General features: G+C 45.3%; 2 protein-coding genes and 1 long non-coding RNA gene across 5 annotated transcripts in view; 1 reads left to right on the forward strand and 2 right to left on the reverse strand.

Moving 5' to 3' along the window:
- Positions 1-8,244, reverse strand: part of IL16 (interleukin 16) — a 65,411-nt gene extending 57,167 nt beyond the window's left edge. The window contains exon 1 of one of the 2 annotated variants that reach the window (XM_083411818.1): positions 8,071-8,244. The gene's annotated coding sequence lies outside the window, so the exon portion shown is untranslated. The remainder of the gene's footprint in view (positions 1-8,070) is intronic. The other variant, XM_083411824.1, reaches the window with a different exon arrangement.
- The window catches only part of LOC310663921, a 36,771-nt gene extending 27,188 nt beyond the window's left edge, over positions 1-9,583 (forward strand). Inside the window, exon 3 of one of the 2 annotated variants that reach the window (XR_014504675.1) lies at positions 6,866-9,583. This is a non-coding gene — a long non-coding RNA (uncharacterized lncRNA). Of the gene's footprint in view, positions 1-6,004; positions 6,175-6,865 lie in introns of those variants that run through there. The other variant, XR_014504676.1, reaches the window with a different exon arrangement.
- A 2,541-nt stretch (positions 9,584-12,124) lies between these two features.
- On the reverse strand, positions 12,125-22,557 carry CFAP161 (cilia and flagella associated protein 161). Its single transcript, XM_083412210.1, has 7 exons — positions 22,342-22,557; positions 21,127-21,216; positions 17,791-18,026; positions 16,966-17,050; positions 15,156-15,314; positions 13,857-13,930; positions 12,125-12,571 (listed from the first exon to the last, which is right to left on the reverse strand). The coding sequence occupies exons 1-7, from the start codon at positions 22,429-22,431 to the stop codon at positions 12,370-12,372; spliced, it is 936 nt and encodes a 311-aa protein (XP_083268336.1). The 5' UTR covers positions 22,432-22,557; the 3' UTR covers positions 12,125-12,369.
- Between the last annotated feature and the right edge of the window lie 3,658 nt (positions 22,558-26,215).

Raw genomic sequence — 26,215 nt, forward strand, 5'->3', positions numbered from 1 at the left:
TGTAACCAATTGAAATTTGAGAGAGAGAGAGAGAGAGAGAGAGAGGTTAAGTTTCTCATAGTCAAGGAACACCTTTTTTCTGAAATAACAACAACAACAACATAGGAATGGTACTCTTAGATAAAATGGTTCTTACACAGTCCCACCTCTAGATTTAACAGTTTTATCAGCCTGGTCGGGAGCTCATTAGATGGTAATGTTATTGCTTCATTTACTTCAAAATGTGGTAAGCCAGGCATAGGCAAACTCCGGCCCTCCAGATGTTTGGGACTACAATTCCCACCATCCCTAGCTAACAGGACCAGTGGTCAGGGATGATGGGAATTGTAGTCCCAAACATCTGGAGGGCCGGAGTTTGCCTATGCCTGTGGTAAGCCATTTTGCTGGATTTTCTGGGTGTGTGTTCTGCTGAATGAGTCCCAGACGTCGGCCCCCAACTCCACTCTTGACTGAAGATATATCACACCAGATTGAAAGGCGTGCTACATGTCATTCTTAAACCAAAAAGAGAGAGTAAGAATTGCCCGCCTTCAGAGGAGTTCACCAATGTGATTCTGTGTGAGTTGCTGTTCTGAACATGACTCACAATGGGGGGGGGAGAGTTACAACGGTGACTTGGGTCTGAACATAATGGAAAATATCCTCTGAGGTTGGGTGGTTTTCCTGCATCTTTGTGTTAAGAATTATGGGGTGGCCCATTCATGCAAAGTCTGTACAAAATTATGAGCCCTCCACCCACAGTGGAGACTTACTGAATGGAGGTAAGGTGAGAGTTGGGTACCATACAAAGTGGGCAGACTCCTTTGTGTGGTGAGTGGTGAACCAGCCTCGCCCTCCTTTGACTCAGAGGCCCCTCCACTCCGTCACAGTAGGAGATTACTGGAGGAGGCTAGACCTTTTTGGGTAAAGCAGGACTTTGCTACACCTGTTGCTATTCTTATATAAGGGTTCAGATTCGGCTTATTTGCATGTTCAAACCCAGAAATATCCCCCTAAATAAATTCAGACAGGACTCAAATTTTGGTTTTTGGCAGAATTTAGGCCACAACTTTATTGATTACAGTAAGTGACTGCTTGCATAGGCTCTGGTTTGACTAGCTCCCTGTCATGCAGGTAGCACTGACTCAGGGTTCCAGCATAGGTCAGCCAAGGATGAACACCTGGATAAGCAGAAAGCTGGGAACAGGCTATCTCCACCACCCAAATGTCCCCCTGGACTCAGGCACAGGCACAACCCCCTCTCAGGGGCTGACCAAACCATCGAGTCCCTGGATTCCTTTAACGCAATACCCTTCACATAGGGATGGCGAGAGCGTTCTCCCATCCCCATCACCTGAACCAGAGCCTATCCGCAACCTTACAAGTTGTGACGATTTGCTGCGCAGCAGGCAAAACCCAAATGGCAACAGCCAATCAGCCAAGTGGGGAAAATTCCTGCCGTGCCCCTGTCCCAACAACAGACGACATACGACAGCATAGCAAGGTCAAGTGCAAAGCCCTAAAATTAGGGAGAGGTGGGCGGGTGTTCTGAATGCATGCACTGAAAGAGGCAGCTCTGCGTCACATGCATGGGTACAAATAGGTCCCTCAAATCGTTTGGACTGCATCCCATTGGCCAGATTGCACCCAGCTTCGAGGGACCTACCAATCAGGTGTTGTGGCTGACCAATCGTACCCACCCACAACACAGGGTGTCGGTTTCCAGGTCTCACCGCAATACGTGCCCTCTTTAAGGTAGGACCCAAATTTTACTGGAGCAGTTTCATAGGGCTGTGTTACAAAGTCAGTGCCTTGCCTTAAGCTCAGTTGGGGACTTGCCTTGCTGTGCAGCAGGGCAGGACAAGAACCTTCTAGTATCCTAGCACACGTCCCTCATAGAATTGTAGAGTTGGACGGGACCCCAAGGGTCTTGTAGTCCAACACCCTGCAATGCAGGAATCTCAGCTGAAGCATCCATGACAGATGGCCACCCAACCTCTCCTTAAAAACCTCCAAGGAAGTCCACAACCTCCTGAGGAAGAAGAAGCATCGGTGTTGACCTTCGGCAAGGAAGGTGCTCAGGATCGCAATACCTCAAGGACTGCCTCTCCCCCTATGAACTGACCTGGACCCTTCGACTATCACCTGAGGCCTTCTTTGTGTGCCTCCTCCATGAGAGGTCCGGAAGGTGGCAACACGAGAACGTGGCCTTCTCTGCAGTGGCTCCCCATTGGTGGAATGCTCTCTCTAGAGAAGCTGGGCTGGATTGTGGGTGCACGTGAGCACACAAACCCATGGTTTCCGGTGTCTGTGCATACGCAGACATGATTTCCGGCATCTGCGCGTGCGCAGATGTGATTTCTGGCACTGAAAAAGCGAGTCCCTGCGCCATGCTGTGCTGGTTTAGCGCAGCGCATGGGGACTCACCAAGCAAGCAGCTTGGTTTGGGGGCGGTTCAGGGGCTGGTAAAATGACCCCATGGGCCGTTTGTGGCCCGTGGGCCTTAGGTTGCTGACCCCTGCGCTATCCTTTTAAACGTGTTTGTGGGAGGGCAGGTATTGGTTTGTTTCTTGTTCTTGTTTTTATTATGTATACAAATTAGCTAGGTAGCTGCATCGAGAGCTTTGCTGGTTTTTCTCCTCTGGCAGTTGGCCTGAATATGGATCTATCTATCTATCTATCTATCTATCTATCTATCTATCTATCATCTATCTATCGATGCAAATTTGCATGGTGGGTTTGTTCCCTGGGGTCTTTTACCTACCCAGGAATGCCCCTGCTTCCAGGATAAAACTGGTTCACCTAGGAAACAGTTAAATCTCTTGGCCAGCTTTCGCCTCTCTGCAGAGAATACTAAGCACACTTTGTTCATTCTATAAAACTCAGTCTTGGTTCACTTTTTCCTCTCCTGCTTTCGTAGCTGGGCATAGCAAGAGGACCTTGTGACATCCTCCAGATCCTGAAGGAGCTGGTTATAAAAGCACAGGATCTCCAAGAGAAAACAACTCTTGCTTCCAACCACACCCTCTCCAGGCCGTTGCTGTGCAGATGGGATTCCCATTTGCTTTGCTTTAGGCTGAGACTAAACAACGTAAGGCTGGCAGTTCCAGTCCCTATTTATAGAGAGAATGTATCTGTCGCTTGTAACTAAGGAGGTGGGTGGCAGCGGTCCAAAGGGGTGGGCTAGTGACTAACCACAGCATGATATTTCCACCTGGAATGTGCCATTATTGGGAGTTAGCCACTTCCCAGCAAATTGGGTAGCAATTGTGCTAGGTTTGTAGCTCTCTTTAGCTACTCCGTGGTGATAAATGCAACAGAACTACAGACCAATCTGTTTTCAAATACAACAGGAATGTAGTGTGTTGCCTCTTCTGTATGCAGTGAAAACTTCAGAGAATCATAGAAAAGAATCATAGAATTACAGAGTTGGAAGGGACCTGGACGATCATCTAGTCCAACCCCCATCTAGTCCAGCCAGTGTGGTGTAGTGGTTAGGAGCAGTAGACGCGTAATCTGGTGACCCAGGTTCGCATCTCTGCTCCTCCACATGCAGCTGCTGGGTGACCTTGGGCTAGTCACACTTCTTTGAAGTCTCTCAGCCCCACTCACCTCACAGAATGTTTGTTGTGGGGGAAGAAGGGAAAGGAGAATGTTAGCCGCTTTGAGACTCCTTTGGGTAGTGATAAAGCGGGATATCAAATCCAAACTCCTACTCCTCCTCCATTATCAGTACCATGCTCTAACCAACTGAGCTATCCCAGTTGACAGTAAGAGCTGTTTGACAGTGGAATTTGCTGCCAAGGAGTGTGGTGGAGTCTCCTTCTTTGGAGGTCTTTAAGCAGAGGCTTGACAACCATATGACAGGAGTGCTCTGATGGTGTTTCCTGCTTGGCAGGGGGTTGGACTCGATGGCCCTTGTGGTCTCTTCCAACTCTATGATTCTATGATTCTATGACCCAAAGCTCTGGTCTTTGAGAGCATTTTTACCTATTGTTTTTATTGTACGGGGGAAAGCCATTGTTCAATGGTAGAATTCAGGAGACTGCCCTGATACTGAGTCAAGCCATTGGTCCATTTAGCTCAGTATTGTCTGAGCCTGGCCTGGTGTAGACAGGCCTGGCCTGGCCTGGTGTAGACAATCCCTGACCACTGGTCCTGTTATCTAGGGATGATAGGAGTTGTAGTCCCAAAACAGCTGGAGGGCCAAGTTTGACCATGCCTGGTCTACACTGATTGGTCTTGACTCTCCAGGGTTCTCTCCCAGCCCTACTGGCCGATGGCAGGGATTGAACCTGGGAGCTTCTGCATACCGAGCAGATGCTCTGTGACTGAGCTAGGACACCTGCTTGGCATGCAGAAGGCTCCAGGTTCAATTCTTGGCGATGTGTGGGATGGAAGAGACCTGAGACCCTGGGCGGTCAGTGTAAGACAACATTGAGCAAAATGAGCAATGATCTGTCTTGGAATAAGGCAGCTTCTAATGTTCCTGCTGCAGTTATAGGGGGTTGTATGGGGTTTTACTGGGGGGGGGGTGGATAGTACCTCTGGTAGGAGACACGTCATGGGGTTGTATCCAATGCTAGCCCTACTCAGAGTAGACCCATTGAAACCAATGAACTTAAGGTAGTCCTGTTCATCAATGGGTCTACTCTGAGTAGGACTAGCATTGACTACAACCCTCAAACTGCTAGGTCCACACTGCGTATTCACCCCCCACCGCTTTCCTTACCTCACATTTGTTGTCTATATTTTTAAAACTTAAAAATACCCAGCATTCAATATACACCGTTAAACTAAATGCTTACCATGCAGCTAGTCTTATAATGTACCCTATTCTTCCTGGTCTGGTTTCTAATACAGTCCCAATGTTTTGTTTTGATTGCTTTTTTTTTTTTTAACCACTGCTGTGAGCTGAGCAGAAGTTTCCACTGAGCCGTGCAGAGTAACGTCTAAGACTATTTTTCTTTTTTTCTAAGTGGTTAACTTAGAAATAGAGCCTGTGAGTGCATAGATGAAGCTCAGACGCCCGTCTGACTTGCATCGCCTCACAGTTACCTACGGCACAGGATGTCATCTGCTATCTCTTTGTGCCAAACAGGTCCCCCTGTTTTGGGGCATATGTCAGTGGGGCTCCCAGCTTCCTCCTTTCCCTTCTGCCACCATGGAAGTCACTGAAATATCCAGATGAGTCTCAAATACAGTCATAGGTAAAGGTACCCCTGCCCGTACGGGCCAGTCTTGACAGACTCTAGGGTTGTGCGCTCATCTCACTCTATAGGCCGGGAGCCAGCACTGTCCGCAGACACTTCTGGGTCATGTGGCCAGTGTGACAAGCTGCATCTGGCGAGCCAGCGCAGCACATGGAACGCCGTTTACCTTCCCGCTGGTAAGCGGTCCCTATTTATCTACTTGCACCCGAGGGTGCTTTCGAAATGCTAGGTTGGCAGGCGCTGGGACCGAACGATGGGAGCGCACCCCGCCGCGGGGATTCGAACCGCCGACCATGCGATCGGCAAGTCCTAGGCGCTGAGGTTTTACCCACAGCGCCACCCGCGTCCCACAAATACAGTCATACCTTGGGTTAAATATGCTTCAGGTTGAGTGTTTTCAGGTTACGCTCCGTGGCGACCCAGAAGTAACGGAACGTGTTACTTCTGGGTTTCGCCGCTTGCGCATGCACAGACGCTCAAAATTACATCATGCGCATGTGCAGACATGGTGAATCGTGACCCGCGCACGCGCAGACGCGAGTTGCGTTCACTTCAGGATGTGAACAGGGCTCCAGAATGGATCCCATTCGCATCCAGAGGTACCACTGTAATGATCACTATTGTTGGGCGCAATCTATCCAAAGGGAAAGTCCTTGGGTGGTGTTTAGCTTATCAGATTTAGCTGGGAGGGATGCACTCGATGGGTTCGGGATGGAGGGGTCAAGATGTTGTTACAAGAGGGTGTGATACTGGCTGCCTTGAAAGAGTCAGAGGTGCGGCCATTCCTAAAAGACCCTCCCCGGTGTGTTTAGCCTGGATAAGAGGAGACTGAGAGGAGTTATAATGGCCATCTTCAAATATCTAAAGGACAATGGACGATGGAGCTGGCTTGTTTTCTGCTGTTCTGGAGGCAAGGACCCAAACAGTAACTTGGCTTCAAGTTATAAGAAAGGAGATTCCAACTAGACGCCAGGAAGAACTTTATGGCAGTAAGAGCTGCTAGACAGTGGTCTCCCTTAGAAGGTGGTGGACTCTCCTTTCTTGGAGGTGTGTAAGCAGCGGTTGGATGACCATCTGTCATAGATGCTTTAGCTAAGAGTCCTGCATTGCAGGGGGCTGGCCTAGACAACCCTAAGCATCTCTTCCAACTTCCAACTCTACAATTCTGTGATTCTAGGACACTAATGTCTCTTTCCTGGGCAAAATGACTAACAGAGTGATGAAGATATGGCTGTAGGAAGCAGATGATCTAGGGTTATTTCAGCCTGGTGTTAGACCTCATTCTGACACTGAAACTGTCTAGGTCACCAAGGTTAAAGACCTATACCAAGGAAGAGGTGACCTATGCAACCCTGTTGGGTCTCTTCTCAGTGGCTTTTGATACCATTAACCATGGTTTCCTGGAGCAACTCTGTAAACTTGGGTGTGGGGGCACTACTATAGTAGTTCTGCTCCTGCTACCAGGACCAATACTGGAGAGTGACATTAGGGGAACTTCTGCTCAGCCCCTTGGTATTTGTGCTGTGGGGCCCCATGGGGTTCCATCCTGTCCCTTCCATGCTTTTCATCCTCTTTAGGGAGTTGCTGGGAGGCATCATTCAGAGATTTGAAGCCTGGTGCCACCAACATGCAGTTGCCCTCAATACGGCTCCATTCATCTGATCGCTTTTCAGGTGCTGCTAATTACCTAACACTGAAGTTGGTCCAAGACAGACTGCTTAGATGGCAGAGTCCAGCAAGTTAGGGAGGAGCAACTCCAGCTATTTTGAGTTGTCCGGGTAGCAACCTGATTGTGAGAACTTGCAACCTTGCTCTCCAGCCTGAAAATTTGTTTCAGTTCACATTGAGAGGCTAACGTCCCACACTTTCCAAATCATTACATGAACCAACACAGCCATCTTTGGAAATTCACAGGTCTCTAAATTTTGCAGAGCCATGTAATGTGCACAAACAAATAACATATATTGGGTTATAAAGTGTGCATAAAAATATGCCTGTATTGGTGACAATGGCGTACATTATTATATTATGTTACATTACATCATATTATGGGGAAATGGCTTTGCAAAAATGTGTATATTAGCGAAATTGGCATGCAAACAGAAATTAGGAGAAATTCACATTTAGAGTTTGATGAATTTTCATGTGCTTAAAAAAAACCCTGATGTGAAAATGTAGAGAACCAGATTTAACATTGGAAAAAGGAGCAATTGAGAGAACTAATATTGACAGATTCACTCACCTCTACTTTAGAGGCATTTGCAAACAAACTCTGGTCACTGCAAGGTATCTGTTTATTGAACATTCATTGTGCTTTGTTGGCCGGGGGGGGGGTGTATATGATGTTGTCCCAAGCAATTCTTCTCCCACCTTTTCCAGTGCAAGTTCCTGTCACTTTCCTTAAGCACAAAATGATTTGAGGTTTTGGTTTGAAGGCAGGTTTCTTATGCAAGACTGCCAAGTCCACATTAGTTGCACAACCTGGATTTGCCAGTGTGCGATGAACCCCCCCCCCCAAAAAAAAAAAAACAACCAGCAAGAGTCTGGAAGTGTCCTCCATAACCATCCACACACAAAAGAAAAAAAATTAGGAGACTCCAAATGGGTGACTATGCAGCCTTAGCAAAATGCACCAAGTCTCCCAAGACAGTGTAAAAACTAATACATTCATCATGGCAAACACAATTCGCCAACATGCCATTGTTGGAATGAGCTCCTTCACCCCTTCAAGCCTTCTCATCAGCTCTTCCTCCCTCTTTTGCGTTTGCTAAATTCAAATTAAAAGCAGGCTGTCCCCATGCCGAGTAGCAGTTCAGTTGACCAAACTTTGCGGGAGAAATGATTGCAAGCAGAGCCAAACAGGAAACAAGTCACTTACCTGCGAGACGACGACCCTCGTCTTCAGATTTCCAGAATTCCTCTCCCTAAAAGTTTACGTTAACAAGAGTTGAGTGCCAGTGATGCAGCCGAGGTGCCTTTTTGATTCGGTGAGACTGGCTCCTCCCGCTCATTCCTTGACTGGTCGCTGCTTAGTAGAGATCTCCTCTATCCCAACCTCAGCGTCTCCATACCAGCCGGTTGGGATCCTGTTTGTGCACATGAGATGAAAAACTACAGGCCCATCACACCCGCACATCCATGTCCTGAAGGTTGTGGGCAGGAACACAAGCCCTGTTCACAATTCAGGAAAAGAAAAACCCAGTCGTACCCAAGGTGTCAGTCATTTCATAAGTGTGCCTAGGCTCAGACAGCGTGTGTTGTTTTTGCTGGGTTGTTTTTTTTTTAATGTTATGTTTTTTGGGGGAAATGGCCTTTAATCACCTCTCTTCTTCTAAATTAGCATCCTGGCCATACAATGGACCTTACTTCACTGCAAAATAAAGGCAACAAGACCTTGATTCGTGTCCGGCCCACACATGCTACGAACAAAAAGAGCTTTCAGTCTGGCTCGAGGTCTTTATATAATGTGTAGCTCTTGAAACTAAACAGCTTACAGTAGGGTTGTGTAAGAGGCCTAATGTGTGGCATAAATCAACTTTGCCCTGCTGGAGTTGGACTGGGGGCTGTGAGGGGAGAGAGTCTGTGTGCATGTGTGATGAATGAGTGCTTTGTTCAGGGGGGGAAATAATTGCTTGCAGGGGAAGGTTGACGACGCTTGTGCACACGCTAGTATACAGTGCAAATGGCAAGTCCCCGTCTCCTCCTAATTTAATTTCATAGAAAGCAGGCACAAAGCGGGGGGGGGAGCGTGTTTCTTTTACTGTGTTTATGCAAAGCATGCGAAAGAGCCTTTCGCTCTTCCAGTGACACCTGGAGACAAAATTCCGCCACTGCCCGTAATTGCCTTTTAAAAATGAATTCAGGGAACAAGAGGTTTGGCTCTCTGAACTCACAAGTCGGTCGAAGGAGGGGGCTGATGGGACTGCGTTTAAAAGAGGGAAACACAAAATGTACAGAAGTGTCGATTTCTCTTTTGAGAAGCACAACTGTTCTTCTGGGGGCTCCACACTCAGCCGGGGTGTGAACTTGTATAAAATATTGGGGGAGCCGGGTAACACACACACACACACACACACTGTATAATTGATCACAAGACACGGTGCACACGGACTGGGGAAAATATGTTGAATATCTGAAAAGTATATGTGATGTGCAAATAACGCTAGTGGGGTTTCAAGAAGCACTGTGAAAGTTGAGAAATATTGTTAAAAAGAAATAGATAGTGGGAGGGAAGATTAATGGCGATAAAAAACAGAAGAAATGCGGAATTGAGAGGTAAATACGGATGATTGTCAGAGAAGCTGAAGGAAGTCCAAACAGTTTAATTTGTGAAAATTTGGATAAGACTGTATATTTGTGTTGAAAATTAATAAAAATTATTCCAAAAAAAAGACACGGTGCACACACACCATTTGAATGGCAATGACCATCAACTTGGGGAGGGCTGGCCCCCTCAAATATTTTATTGGGGGGGGGGGAGCTGGAGGGATTTCAGCTGCTGCGATGATGCCCAGAAAAAATGAATGTGTTTGCATGCTCCTTTTGAAGTGCAGCTAAAATCTAACCACCACCACCCCACTCTTGTGGCTTAGTTCACACAAACAAAAGATGAAACAGTAAAACTGTTTTTGGACTGCCCTGGTTCCATACAGCTGAATGCCTCCCCATGGAGTGACAGGGAGAATCACTCAGGCGTTTTAAAGCAAACCATCAAGGAAGAAAGTTGGACTAGTAAATGGATATTTGTGTGCATTAGGGTTATACACTTGTATCTAGTGATGAGAGAGGATTCTGTCATGTGATCCTACCCCTTTTATGAATGAAACAGTCCAGGAACATTCCCCCCCCCCATCTGCAGTCTGTTGGGTTTTTTTTACCAGTGCCAGTCCTACTCACAAGCAGACCCACTGTAGTTGCTGGAAATGTCCACCGTGGATTCATTCACATCAACGGATCCACCCTGAGTAAGTAGCACATTTCAGATGCCAGTGATGGTGTGCAGTGATGCCACATCAACCTGCAACCTGTTTGTCCACCTGGTCCGACATTGTCTTCCCTTGAATCACAGCAGCGCCCCAGCAGAAAGAAAGAGGTTTTTCCCATCACCAACTAGTGCTTAGCTGATATTTTAACTGTGAAATGTGCCTGAAGCCTTCTGCATGCACCGCCCCACCCTGTGCGGTCCTAGCTCAAGGCCCCACTTTGAGTGAAAATAAAGTGTGTTCAGCAATTCATCCAGAAGATGCGTGGAAGTGTTTTGGGGAAAATACTCTGGTTTCATGCTGGGTGCTGCCTTAGGCATTGTGTCACACAATGTTATGCTTAAGAAGAGAATAGTTTCTGCCCAAGGCGGTCTCTCAGCTAGAGTTGACTGGACTGCTAGCCCTGCTGAAAGCCAGATAACAGTCATAGATTCCTGTTCTGGGTGGTCTGACCGCTTAGCTTTGCTCCAATATTCCACGTGTGACTGGGCTTGACATAAGTCAGAAGGCAAGCCCCAACCAGTTTGTATGCAAACATATACCAGGAACTCCTCTGCATAAATTATCCTGCAACAGCATAGCTGGAAAACAAATGCATTCCAGGTTCTTGACTGCTAATGCATCACATACCGTAGACTCCTAGAGCTGGCAAAATGGTTGCTGGGGAGAGCCATGGTCTTGTTTGAGGTGCACTTTCCTGGTGCAAGGAACCTTGCTACTTGTTTTTAAGCATGGACAGATCCATCAATGTCTTGTCCGTTCCAGTTCTTCGTGGGGATGGGGCTAAGTCTGCCCTGGCTCATTTCCATGTGAATTTTACAGGAAATCCTTTAAACTCTGTTCAGAAAAAACTTAGATACATACAGTGGTACCTCGGGTTAAGTACTTAATTCGTTCCGGAGGGCCATACTTAACCTGAAACTGTTCTTAACCTGAAGCATCACTTTAGCTAATGGGTCCTCCTGCTGCTGCCGTGCCGCTGGAGCACGATTTCTGTTCTCATCCTCAAGCAAGGTTCTTAACCTGAAGCACTATTTCTGGGTTAGCTGAGACTGTAACCTGAAGCGTATGTAACTTGAGGTACCACTGTACAAGCATATATGCGCTTATGAGGGAATCTGATGGCTGCAGCAATAACCCTGTCCAACCCCGTAATAGAATCTACAGGATTGCAGATTCTAAAGAGGACCAAAGGGAACTCATACTCTGATCTGGGTCGTGACCTTCCCTAATCGAATTAGAGGAGTTGGCTTTGGAATCTGACTTCTGCAGGTGCCTCCTCCGTCCCTACACATGGTCCCGTCTCAACTGGGGGAGTCCTCATCAGAGGAGGACCAGGAGGAATCACCAGGATATTTCTGTTATTGCGGGGTTGTTTGAGGGCATGGTTGCTGTTATTATTTTTGCACCTTTAGATCTTCTTATGATTTATGTGTGAATGGTTTGGTTTGGCTGTGGGCTTTTTGCTGTGCTTTATTTATTGTTCATGGCTACATTTGTTTATGTTTGTAATTATATAATTCATTTCATGTTGTAAGCCACTTTAAACCAGTGTTGCCCAACCTTGGGTCTTGAGCTGTTTTTGGACTACAACTCCCATCATTCCTAGCTAGCAAGACCAGTGGTCACAGATGGTGGGAATTGTAGTCCGAAAAAATGCTGGAGACCCAAGGTTGAAAAACACTGGTTTGAAATATGGAAAAGTGGTATGCAAACAAAATGATGATGTTGATAATGCTCAGGGATGATGGGAATTGTAGTCCAGCAACATCTGAAGGACACCAGGTGGCCCACACTGGTGTAGTTCTACCCTTAGATCCCTAAAGGAGAGGTGGGAGAGAATTTTCTTTATATTTGGCTTTCTTTTTAAAAGATGCTGCCACCTAGTGATCAGGATAGGAAAGGACACAATGTTGGTCAAGGTACGTAAGAAACTGAGGCGATTCTAAGTTTCTTGTACTGGTACTGTATTCTGGATTTTTTATTTATTTTTTACAGGATAGAATAATGTTATATTTCCATTGCTGTTTGAATATATCCTCACCTGTCTATTCAGCTTGAATGAAGAAATAGCAAAGCATGCTTTGTACTCTGCTGCCAGTTTACATCTTCAGCTCTCGCACTCTCTCTCTCGCTTTCTGTTTACATGAGCACAAAAAAGGACATTTTTGTATTTCCTTCTTAAAGCATGGGCTTTAGCAGGGGCATATTACTTTGGGGATTTCGCTGTTTTGCACTCTGTCCGCGTCCGATGGAGGCTTCGGCCTATCAAACATTGTGGTTGATTTGTCGCTCGGATTCCCGGTAACTACGACCCAGTAATTCTTGTCTTCTTCAGCTCTGTGTGTATCCAGGTATGTGTGGCAGTTTACCTCAAATTCCTTTCCAAAGTATGTCCTTTAAAAGAAGAGAGTAGAAATTCAACAGTAAATGGCTAAACATTCCGAAACCTCAGCCTGAATGTCAACCAACCAAACACACATACAATTTTATTTTATTTTCAGTTGATTGCAGTGTGTCTTGTTTGTATGTGTGTTGGGGATAGGTTGCTGGGTCAGGTTTGCCATATTGATTCATACGCTATGGAAGGGGGATAGGTTGTTGTCCTGTTGTGCTGTGTATGTGATAAAGGGAGAGTCAGACGTATATTTAAATGATTTATACTAAAAAAAGAAAAGAAAAGAAAACGCAAACCACCACAAACATTGCATTTGAAGTGGGGGCGGGAAGCTCACTTTGTGGTGTTGACGGATGTTTATAATAATAAATAATATTTTTTTTAATTTATATCCCGCCCACCTTGCTGGATTTCTCCAGCCAATCAGGGCAGCTTCCCATATATATAAAAACACAACAAAGCATCAAACATTAAGAAATAACAAAATATCCTATACGAGCAACAAACAAACCAATATATCAATAGAAACCAATATCAACTGCAACAATAGCAATAGCAATAATAAATAGTTTACGGTTACAAATTAAAATAACCACCAACCCCAACTAAACATTGAACCAACATCAACCTGAAAAAAGAGGAATCAAAATTAGAAATTTTTAAAACATTTTAGCCGGTTGCATTGTTACACTCCTCAAATGTTGGCCCTGTTCTTCCATTACTTTTTTATATAAGGTTCAGCCAAAATTCCTTCCCCAGTTACTCAAAGTATCCCCCCCCCCACACACACACACAAGAAACACAGGCCAATTGTCTTTCTTGGGGAAGTGGAGACATTTATTTTGATTTTGGGGGAGGAGGTGGCTGCTACTTATGAGGAAGTCCAGCCTTTGTAAATATAGTCTCACACCACTTCCCACTGTCCCCAGAATTTCCCGGGGAAGATGTGACATTGCATTTTTATTGGGCAGTTTTGGCCAGTGTACACTTTCTTTCTGCAAGCAGCTCCCCCTGATATCTGCATTGTTTGGTTGCAGAGTGGCATTGCAAAATTCAGATAAGTGTGAATTTTGAAAGGTGGCCGTGTCTTGGTTCACATGTTGTTTTACAAAGTGCAGATTTGATGGATCACCTTTAAATGTTGAACTGAAATGAATTTATCCCCTGTCCCTGGTCCCCCGGATTGTTTGGGTAAGGTTTTAACCAGGGGGTTCAAAACTGGTGTAAAGCCAATGCATATTTGGAGTGTAGTGTAGATGTGCCCTTTCTACAAAAGTTGCTCACCTTATCCAGAAGATCCGAGGAACTGCCAAGGCCTGATTTGTATGACTGTGAACAATAAGGATCTTTGTATTTGCCTAGAAATGGGGGCGGGGAGAGAGAGAGAAAGAGAAATACTTGAAGGAAAGAAGGGCTTAAATTCTACTGTTTACGCATGAATTTTATTAAAATTTCCTTGGGAATCAAAAGCAAAGCAGAGAGAGGTGTGGCAAGGAAGAATTATTGTTCAAACGGTGCAGAAAAGGTGAAAAGTGAAGAAAAGCTGCCCACACCATCGATTTAAAGCATTTTAAGAGTGAGGGCTTCCCCCAAAGAATGCTGGGAACACAGACTCCAGGTTCTCACCAATTTTGGGGAGTGCTCAGCACACATGGGTGATGTCACACACATAATATGCATATGTGATGTCACACAGCTGGAGGAAGACGTGAGGCCCACCGTAGCCACGGGTAGGTCCAGAGAGGCCCTCTGCTGGCCGTGGAATATTAAGGGGGCCCAGGCCCCTCCTTGAAAACTTTGGGGGCGCTCTCAGCCACTTGGCCTCCTTAGATGGTCCCCTGGCTGGGAATTATAGTTTAACCGCTTAGAGAGCTATTCCCAGCACCCCTTCGCAGAGCAACGATTTCCACCTTTCTTAACAAACTACAGTTTCAAGGATTCTTTTGGAGGGAAGCCGTGTGCTTCAAATGTATGGTAAGGATGTGTCTGAAGATGGCTTGATGGGTAAAGGATGCAAAGCCGTTCCCAGAATATGGGCTGGCATAAAGGTAAAGGTACCCCTGACTGTTAGGTCCAGTCGCAGACGACTCTGGTGTTGCGGTGCTCATCTCGCTCTATAGGCCGAGGGAGCCGACGTTTGTCCGCAGACAGCTTCCGGGTCATGTGGCCAGCATGACTAAGCCGCTTCTGGCGAACCAGAACAACACATGGAAACACCGTTTACCTTCCTGCCGGAGCAGTAACTATTTTATCTACTTGCACTTTGATGTGCTTTTGAGCTGCTAGGTGGGCAGGAGCTGGGACCGAGCAATGGGAGCTCATCCCGTCACGGGGATTCGAACCGCCAACCTTTTGATCAGTAAGCCCTAGGCTCTGTGGTTTAGACCACAGCGCCACCCACGTCCCTATGGGCTGGCATAGCAGAGGCCAAAGAGGTAAGAGTCATGGGAGGCAGCTAAAGGCTCCTTGAGCACAGGAGCGTGTGTGGAGCTGGTTTAGGAAAGGAGGGAGAGGTGGTTGGAGAACATGAGAGAACAGTCTGAAAGGCAAGATACTCTTAAGAGGCTCGGCATCATTTCTTACAGGAACTGGGAACCCTTCGTATTCCATGCGTAACTGTGGGTCCAGATAGGTAGCTTGCCAAGAACACAAGTAGGTAAGTTCATCGGTCAAGAACACAGGCTGGAGGGAGGATTTCTTTGTCATGTTCCGAAAACTTCTATGGTCACTCGCAATAAATAGCTGGAAATGGAAACATGTGGGAATGATTTGTCTGCGAATTGGATAAACATTGTTGTAGATTGACAGAGGCCAAAGAACAAGCAAAACAAATATTAGCGCGGTTACGAATCTGGGTCCAGTATTGTGCTTACATCATACTGTAATCGCATGTTGTGTTCTTAAGTTTGCTGTATGGACTAGTCTGGCATGAATGGTTGGGTGTGAAGGACTTTGCATTTGCAAAACTTCAGGAAATGAGGGAGAGGGTGGACACAGAGCTGCAAATCCCAGCGCTTGCCAAAAGCAGAAATACTACCGGAAGTTACATTGATCAAAGCCACACAGAAAGCAAAGGCAACGTTGAGCATTTGGCCTGATGGTGACCTCTTAAGATATCATAGCCAAATTTTGTGCAATGGTTCCTGAGATCAAGGAGCAGGTTTTCATCTATGTTGGATAGAAGTGGATGGCGTTCAAAATTGGCCAGGTGTCAGGCGCATTTTGCACCTGGCTATCGGCCGCTTGCAACCAAGTGAAGATGCCCAAGGTGCCAAGATGGCACCTGACATCTCCACCATCTGGAGGTGCGTTCCTGGGCATCCTTGGATCGTGACTGTTTTCACACACTAGCAACACAAAGAGGGAGCTTTTAACTAATGTTGGAAGGAGTCTTTGCTCAACTGGACTTACCGTATTTTTTGCTCTATAAGACTCACTTTTTCCCTCCTAAAAAGTAAGGGGAAATGTATGTGCATCTTATGGAGTGAATGCAGGCTGCACAGCTATCCCAGAAGCCAGAACAGCAAGAGGGATTGCTGTTTTCACCGCTTAGTGATCCCTCTTGCTGTTCTGGCTTCTGACATTCAGAATATTTTTTTTCTTGTTTTCCTCCTCCAAAAACTAGGTGTGTCTTGTGGTCTGGTGCGTCTTATAGAGCGAAAAATACGGTACTTCTGAATTTTCAATACGTGTTTACTATTTAGAAGATTTTGGGTCCACCTTTGGGCTACAAGAACTTCCACATATATACAATTCACCGCAATAAAATACAAAAGAACAAAGAGTTAAGAACCAGAGCATCGTGGAAGCAAATTGGCCACCTAGAAACACATTACTGAATAATGCAGAACAATGTTAAGTGCTGTGTGGGAAATCAGCTTTGAGTGGAGAAAAGAAATGCATCATCAGGGCTTAAAAAATAAATAAATCCTAGTGCAGGATCAGCCATTGTTCAGGTAAGGGGTCCAAGCTTAGTGAGATCCTGCATGGGAGGCTGGTTCAGGGTCCCAGGTATGTTGGTATGAGCTCTTCAAAGGAGAAGCAGGTTAGAATTATGAAGTAGGTGATCATCATAATCATAAGCTGTACTAGGTATCACAGAGCTTTCCAAACTGTGTGTTGTTGGTGTGTCAGCTGTAGTGTGTAGGTGTGTTGCACGATATGTGTCCGTATCTCTTATAAGGGGTTAGTTTAACGTCTGGTTTACTAGTGAAACTCAATCACTATGTCGCAAAATGATGCTTTTCTAAAAAGTGTCACCAACATGAAAAGTTTGGAAAGCATGGTGAACAGCAAATAGCTGTTGCATCCTTAATCCTGCATAGGTTTATGGTAACATAACATTATAGTCATTAACATTGTATGGGCCATTCTGTTTCATATATTCACTTACCATCTTCTCTGGAAACCCTCCAGATGCTCCAAGACCAAAATTCTGCCCAAATCTAAGTGGCTCTCCCATGCATTCGCCTTCAATGCTTTAATAAACAGACAAAGGTCATTATTTCAACAGAAGACATGTTACAGATCGTTTACGAGGGGTGTGCGGCAGATTCAAATTGATCCCAGGTCCTGAGCCCAAAGCAAGGTTCTCCTGAAGGATTCTGGGTTTGTGCAAAGCAAGGTGGGATCTTTACAAGGTGCACACAACTGAACTAGGCACCTTGGCAATATAGGGTAAAAGAAAAGTAAAGGACCCCTGGATGGTTAAGTCCAGTCAAAGGTGACTTTGGGGTTGTGGTGCTCATCTCGCTTTCAGGCCGAGGGAGCTGGCGTTTGTCCACAGGTAGCTTTCTGGGTCATGTGGCCAGCAGGACTAAACCACTTCTGGTGCAACGGGACACCGTGACAGAAGCCAGAGTGCACAGAAACGCCGTTTACCTTCCTGCCACAGGGGTATCTATTTATCTACTTGCACTGGCATGCTTTCGAACTACTAGGTTGGCAGGAGCTGGGACAAAGCAACGGAGCTCACTCTGTCACAGGGATTTGAACCGCCAACCTTCTGATTGGCAAGCCCTAGGCTCTGTGGTTTAGACCACAGCGCCACCTTGGCAATATGGATGCAAAGAAAAACATGCAGCGGACGACTTGCCTGCTATCAGCAGAACTAGTCTTGGCGTACTAAATAAGGAGGGAGAAAGAAGGAAAGAAAGAAGGAAAAAGAAAGAAAGATCCAATTCTAGGAAGTTACAAAATGATTCAACCAGTCTCCCACCTTAAAATCCGGAACGCATTCCGGCCAATTGAGGTCACACTGCTGATTGCGCTCATATCACAGGGTGCTGTCAGTTCATTCTCTGAGAGTATGTCTGTTTCCTTGGGATTAACAGCCAGAGATAGATTCCCACTCATGGTAGGTTCCTTGTCAGGTGAATTGTTGTTATCTGGGCTCACCAGCATAACTGTATCTCCAAAGTGAATAAATCCGTCTGTTGAAATGGAGAGCTGCTCCTTTTTTAAAAAGAGAGTAAGAAGAAGGGATGGGATCTCAGATGATTATAGCATGATTTGGATGTTCACTTTGGTTGTTTCCAAAGAACATTTTTTTATGATCAAGCCACACTTGTTTAGGGAAGTTTTTAATGTTTTATGTTTTATCACTTTTTTATTATTAATATTCTGCTGGGAGCCGCCCAGAGTGGCTGGGGAAATCCAGTTGGATGGGTGGGGTATAAATATATTATTATTATTATTATTATTATTATTATTATTATTATTATTAGCTTACTTCAGTGGAAAAGATGGGCTTCCCACGCATCCTTACAAACACAACCTTGAAGATGAAATTGCCCATCTGGCAAAAGCAGCCTCAAGTCAGTGAAAGGTCTTTTGGTCTGTGATATGGCACATTCTTCTCTTCAGATTCCAAGTTCAGTCCCTGGCATTTTACAGGTAATCCTTAAAAAAGAGCCCTGCCTGAAACCCCAAGGAGCTGCCCATTGGTATATACAGTGGTACCTCGGATTAAGTACTTAATTCGTTCCGAAGGTCTGTTCTTAACCTGAAACTGTTCTTAACCTGAAGCACCAGTTTAGCTAATGGAGCCCCCCGCTGCCACCACACTGCCGGAGCACGATTTCTGTTCTCATCCTGAAGCAAATTTCTTAACCCGAGGTAATATTTCTGGGTTAGCGGAGTCTGTAACCTGAAGCGTATGTAACCTGAAGCGTATGCAACCCGAGGTACCACTGTACTAGCCTTTCCCAACCTGGTGCTCTGTAGATGTTTGGAGCCGCAGCTCCCATCAGCCAGAGCCAGCATGGCTAAAGATCTGGTATGATGGCAGCTGTCATCCAAAAATCTGCTCCACTTCCCAGTGGGGAGGAGTTGCGGTGGACCACGTGGCCACCCACTCCCCTCCAGGAGTGGGGGACAAAGTCCTGCATCCCCCGGAGGTTCCCAGCCATGTCATTTGCCTGCCAGCCAATCCGCTGGCTGGGGGGGCGTGGCCAGGCCCCATTTAAACTGAGGTGCGAGCCAGAGAGCTTCCTCTTGGCTCACTTCCTCGATCGCCATTGAGGGGACTGGTAGTAATTTTTCCACTTGGCAAAATTGGCATGGGCCATTTGGTTTGCACCTACCTCGTAGCAATCGTCACAACTTTGTAAGGTTTGGCGGTTAGGCACTGGTTGATCTTATGGTGGGGGATGGGAGGTGTGGCCATCACCTGCCCCTACAAGCTTAAGGGTATTCTGTTAAAGGAATCCTGGGGTGTGGATCTTGTCCGAAGTCCAGGGCTGGGCTAGGGCCATGCCATGACCCCGTCGGGAACCCAGGGGGAGCTCGAGTTGGTTTGCATCGACGGGGCTCCCCCTATCGGTGGTTGACCCTTCCTGGACTCCCTGCATGACGGGCAGGAGTCAGATATAGTAAAGGTAAATGTAAAGGGATCCCTTACCATTAGGTCTAGTCGTGACCGACTCTGGGGTTGCGGCGCTCATCTCGGTTTATCGGCCAAGGGAGCCAGCATACAGCTTCTGGATCATGTGGCCAGCATGACCAAGCCACTTCTGGCGAACCAGAGCAGCACACAGAAACGCCGTTTACCTTCCCGCCGGAGCGGTACCTATTTATCTACTTGCCCTTTGACGTGCTTTCGAACTGCTAGGTTGGCAGGAGCAGGGACTGAGCAACGGGAGCTCACCCCGTCGTGGGGATTCAAACCGCCGACCTTCTGATCGGCAAGTCCTAGGCTCTGTGGTTTAACCCATATAGTCAGGTCAATCTCAATGCCTAAGCCAATACCGCTCACATTCTGTAACCAATAAAGTTGTGGCCTAAAGTTGCCCAATAACATTAATATCTGTGTCCTTGTGTCTTATTCATCAATGAGGGGGTGGTCTTGGGGTCTCGACACGCAACATCGGGAAGGCATCAGGTTGGGGAAGACAGGATGTTCAATTGGACTGATCAATGGTTTTTGACTTGGTTCAAAACCAGTTCCCATTGGGGCCTATTGTCTTGTGGGCTAAATCAGTACAGAAAGGTGGGGAAGAAGAGGGATGGATATGCTAGCTTAGCGGTAGAGCATCTGCTTTGCATGCAGAAGGTCCCAGGTTCAATCCCCAGCATCTCCAAGTAGGCCTGGGGAAGAATCCTGTCTGAAATCCTGGAGAGTAGCTGCCAGTCAGTGTAGACAATACAGAACTAGATGCACCAAGTTCAAGAGTAGAACACGCTCTCAGTCACAGATAGTTGCCTTCCAACACTTCATTATGGAGCGTGATGAGAATGGCAGTGAAGGGGGGGATCTGAGTAAGGGTGCTTGTCACCTCAACCTGAATATGCCTCTGGACTAGGGGATTCCAAACTCTACCTTCAGGTAACACTTTCTACCTTGATTTGTAGTTGGAAGGGACCTCAAGGGTCATCTAGTCCAACCCTGAGGAAACTCTGCACACGGCAGAGGAAATTCTTATTTTGATGCTTATTCCACTCTTGTTCTGCCTGCCCCCCTCATCAACAGTATTTGCCTTTCCTCCCCCATATTGATTCATTGGGAGATCTGATATGCATAATAATATGTGAATCAGTTCTTCAAGATTAAGGAAAACAACAGCAGTTCATAATATCACAAGTTCTCTGTACAGGCATAGGTTAAAGGCACATATTATTGCACCTTTGCTAAAGCTAAGCAAGTGCTGGTAAAGGTAAAGGTAAAGGGACCCCTGACCATTCGGTCCAGTCGTGGCCGACTCTGGGGTTGCGGCGCTCATCTCGCTTTATCGGCCGAGGGAGCCAGCGTACAGCTTCCGGGTCATGTGGCCAGCATGACTAAGCTGCTTCTGGTGAATCAGAGCAGTGCACGGAAACGCCGTTTACCTTCCCGCCGGAGCGGTACCTATTTATCTACTTGCACTTTGACGTGCTTTCGAACTGCTAGGTGGGCAGGAGCAGGGACTGAGCAACAGGAGCTCACCCCGTCGTGGGGATTCAAACCGCTGACCTTCTGATCAGCAAGTCCTAGGCTCTGTGGTTTAACCCACAGCGCCACCCGTGTCCCTAAGCAAGCGCTGGTAGAAACATAGAAATGCAATGGGTGACCACATACCTTCTTGTAAAGGTTCTCTTTCAGTTTTTTTGATTTCTGGATTAGAAGCTCCCCTCTTTCTCTTTTACATAAGAAGTCTTTCAGGAGTTCCTGTTTCGGAAAAGAAATTTTTAAAATGTGAGCTTGGCATTTTAATGTGCATCCGTTGTCTCACCGGGGCTCGGTCTGAATAGCGCAACCTCCAGCCACCGCAAACCGTGCCAAATGCAAGTAAAAAACAACAGCAATAAAAATCTCACCATTAAATTTCACCATTAAGAGGTGTACAAAACTAAGGCAGACTCCCACAAATTGAGCCAGGGGCCACAAATAGAGTTCAAAAGACACAAAGCTGATTACAAAATACAGAAAGGTGTGTAGAAAAGGAAGCAGAATCAGGAAAAAGCTGGGTCGGTTGGCATCAGTAAAAAGCACTTTTTCTTTAATATCCCAAATACAGGAAAAGAAATGTCCTTTGTTTTGGACAAAGCATTTACCTAATTATTTGCCATAATTAAAGTTCATAAAATATAAAGAATAAAAGTACAGTGGTACCTCTAGATACGAATGGGATCTGTTCCGGAGAATCGTTCGCATCCAGAGGTAAACGTATCTAGCGACGACATGTCTGCACATGCGCGCGTCGCTTTTCGCCGCTTCTGCGCATGCATGTGACGTCATTTTGAGCGTCTGCGCATGCACAAGCGGCGAAACCCGGAAGTAATGCACTCCGTTACTTCTGGGTTGCCGCGGAGCGCAACTCGAACACGCTCAACTTGAAGCAAATTTAACCCGAGGTATGACTGTACAAAAATCTATCCATAGACTTAAGGGGATTTTCCTTAAAACATCCATAGTAATTGATATCAATAACTTATGCTACAAAATTTATTGACAAAACACATTTCCTCATGTACAGTGCTTTTTTTGGGGGGGCCGCAGGGGTACGCATACCCCTAAACATTTTGTGAATCTAAGTTTGGCCTCCTTGAGGGGCAGTCTTTCAATATGAGTAAGAAATTGAGGGTACCCCAAACATTTATTTTAAGGAAAAAAAGCACCAACCATGTATCATATAGCAGAAATTAGCCAATGCGCACTTAACTGAGAGTAACCTCACTGGACACAGTGGAGTTTGTTTCCAAGTAAATGTAGAAAGGACTGAACAGAAAATGGAATAAAGACACAAAGTAAACGAAAGAAGTCAAGTAGGGAGGGGAGAGAGCTTTTAATTACCTCCTCCAGACACACATCTTCGTTCCAGTTGCCAACCAGCACCCCAGGGCTGTATTGTCTGCCACTCATGCTAGTCCTTAGGTTGAACATTTTGGGTGAACTTTGAAGGCTAGCCTTAAAAGCGAGGAGGTAGATGCCACACAACACCCTGGGCAAGGCGGCACACCCGCTACTGTGAGAAAGATGATCTGTGTTGACAGGTTGCCATGGGGACCTTGTGTGTGCACCTGGGATTGGCCCTGCTGGAGGAGTGCTGCTAGCCAATCGGAATAGGGAAGAATGGCTGAGAAAGGAGGTGGGGGCTCTTGGCATCCCTTTAGCCTTGGGACAGAACTGGGACCATCAATAGATGGGGCATATATTTTATAAGCAAGAGAAGGGGAGAGAATGGAATTAATTGGGCTGTGATTTGTGTACACACAAAAAAACTGTAAACAATAAGTAAATATCTAGGGGGGGAATTTGATTTTATATACTCTTATTCCCTTGTTTTATTGTAAATCGTGTTATACTGTGAACCACCATGTACAAAGGGTACAAATAAATAAACTAGATTCAAATAATTTAGATTCAAATAGATAGACACACAGAGAGTACACCTTCCCTGTATGTTTTAGATGCTTCCTGAAAACTTTTCTGTTTCAGCCGGTCTATCCAGACACATGGTTTAGTTACATGTGTATCAAATGCTTTTACTGATTTTGTCCTGTTTTTCAGTGATGGTTATATGTATATTTGTTTTGGATTGATTTGTGGATTTAAGTCATTTTTAAAATATATAACTGGACTTTTTTTTTGTTTTTGGAATTGGGATTTGCACACACCTAAATGAAAATCCATGTTACGGTTTGCAGGGTGTAGTTTTAAGTACATGCTTTGAAAATTACTTACCAGAGCATGGCTTGAATCGCCAATAAAAATGTCTCGTCCTCTTGGTTTGCTTACATACTACAACCTACTAGAATTTCCTAATTAGCTGAACTTGAAATATGAATCCCTGTCAATCACATGCTGGAAATCATACACTCATAGCTGTCAACTTACAGATTTGAAAATAAGGGACCAGCAGCCAAAATAAGGGACCTGCAGCCTCACCTGTTCCAGGCACTCCAGTCTTCCTGTCCTCCTGCAGTCTGGTCAAACTCATGCTGGTAGCTTCGAGAACACTGTCCAACCAACTTTGTAACCAGAGGTTCAACTGAATAGAATCTGAATCACATGCACCACAAGGCCTATGCAGCCTCAACTTAAGATGGCTCCCCGGCCTGGCTTTGCACTGCAAAGTTTGCAGCAGCACGTGCAACAAAATGGTGTCCAGCATTCAAAAAACCCCTCAGCTTGCATTAACTAGCCACACACAAGACATGCAAGCTCCACACCCCCCCAGTCGTTCTTAGACTTCTTATTGGGTGAGCAACACAGCCAAGCAATACAGTTGGAGCCTCCCTCCTCCCTGGCCGGCAGGGAGGGAGGGAGAGGAGCTGCTTCCTTTGAAATTTAAGGGACATCATTTAATCCATCAATAAGGGACAGCAGTGGGACATGGCGCTGGAATAAGGGACTGTCCCTTCAAATAAGGGACACTTGACAGCTATGCATACACTGAGGGCTCATCCACAATTACTTTTTGCCCCATACTTTCTAGGCAGAGGTCCACACTGTATCGAAACAACTGGCATTTCAGGTTTTCTGCGGAATTGCCTTCAGTGGTTAAGAGTGGGGCTTTGCAGGGAAAACACTGGGGCCAAAGAAAAAAAAAAGCATTCCAACTCAGAGCTTTAAGTGGGACCTGTGCTTAAAAAGGTGGCATGAAAGGATGATCCCTTAGTTCAACTTACACATCTTGAATAATGTACCAGTAATTCTAGGTGGTGTACCTTAGTACAACAGCTCCATCTTGTGGCTTATTTAGGTCAACTCATTTTCTGGCTAAATTCATTTTTAAAGTTGGTTTGCAAAACTCCTCCTCTGTGCAGCTTATATAAGAGGATGAATAAGCGTTAGTTTTTGGTTAAGATTATTGATAACTGCCAAATCAGGATTTTGGAAGCAACACAAATGGTGGTGATTTAGGAACATCTTAGAATAATCACATGAAACTGCGCGGCATCATAAAGAGATTACATTTTAGAATGTGAACTTCTTGTCGTTGTCTTTGCAAAATCGAAGGCTTTAATTAAATTAGGATGTCTGGTTTATCTCAAGCATGTTTGAGATGATGTTTTAGCTATATATGCACATGACTTAACTACATGAAAGGCAAGTTGCTTCTGATTAAATCATTTCCCAGCTATATGCAACTGGATCTCTGGGTTTTCGTTTCCCCTTTCCCTTCACAATTAAACCAATGTTTAATTAACTCCCTATGTTCGTCAACATGGTTCTGCAACAATTGTTGTTTTTAACAAGCACACAAAAAATGCTTATATCCTGCTGTTAAACTGATTTGCAAAATTATGGAAGGCTCGTAAGTGGTTTCATATTTGTGATAAAGGTTAGAAATGTGGAGAATGTTGATATTAACTGATGATTCTTAAGATTTTTAGGAGGTGGGGAAGTCTGGAAATGTTTGTGTTCTAAGCTTTGCTTTTGATACTTGCAATCATGTGCTTTACTGATAAGCAATGGAACTGTAATGTTCTTTATATATAACTATGGGCATAGAACATGAGTATTAACTGAAAAACTGGAGTGCTAAAATCCATTGCCCAACCAGACAACAACTAGAGACATTCAATTGGCATTGACATTTAGAGGTAAATCTTATAATGTTTGTGATTGTTTTACTGACGCTGTTCTCTGAATTTTCTAACATTTCCGTTTGGATCTCTTAAAATATTGAAAACATTTTCTAACCACCGAGTTCCTATAATATAAATTTTATTCTAGAATAAAACCCTCTGGCAAAATCCATCTCTCTCATAATTTGTGAGCCCGTGAATTTCTTACCCCATTTGTGTTTATTGACCATCTTTGAATCCATAGAAAGACATACCTTATTTTTTGCTCTATAAGACTCACTTTTTCCCTCCTAAAAAGTAAGGGGAAATGTGTGTACATCTTATGGAGTGAATGCAGGCTGCACAGCTATCCCAGAAGCCAGAACAGCAAGAGGAATTGCTACTTTCACTGCACAGCGATCCCTCTTGCTGTTCTGGCTTCTGAGATTCAGAATATTTTTTTGTTTTGTTTTCCTCCTTCAAAAACTATTTGCGTCTTGTGGTCTGGTGTGTCTTATAGAGCGAAAAATATGGCAGTTGATACAACCCATTGTCTGTATGTGTGCAGATAGCATTTTGCATTTGGGGGGGGGGGATTTATTGTTTTCAAACCTATTTCTGCTGTGGATTCTAAGAAGGGACATTTTCATGCCATATTTTCATCCAAGGGATTTTTTCCCTTCTCTTGTTGGACACGTGAATAGCATGTCGGCCTTTCATTAACTGTGGAAAAGGAAGACAGCTCAACTCTTCAGCATCTGCTCTCCAGAGCAATCTGCCTGGGTCTTCTTTTTAATATGCTGCTCTGACAAGTACCATATTTTCTGAAAAGCTGCTTTCTTGTCTTCGGACTTTGAAGATGGTACATCTGTTTTCTAATTGCACTTCTCTCTGTATGATAGGTAATATACTAATGCCAAAAAAGAGAGAGATGACTCCTCTCTTTCCAAGCTGTGAATGATATGGCTAAGTGGCGTATCCACTCGCAAGAATGAGGCATTGGGAAGCTTGGAGGAAGCAAAAATTATTGGAGAAAAGTACCGGGCTGTTGGGAACCTAGCCCCAAAACAGTCCAGTGAACTCTGAGCAAGCTCAGTGACCATGGAATCCTGACAGTTGAGAGGGGAGGACCCAGAAAACTGTTTGACATGTGC

The sequence above is a fragment of the Podarcis tiliguerta genome, assembly GCF_965153285.1.
Source record: "Podarcis tiliguerta genome assembly, chromosome: 14".
Classification (NCBI taxonomy): domain Eukaryota; kingdom Metazoa; phylum Chordata; class Lepidosauria; order Squamata; family Lacertidae; genus Podarcis; species Podarcis tiliguerta.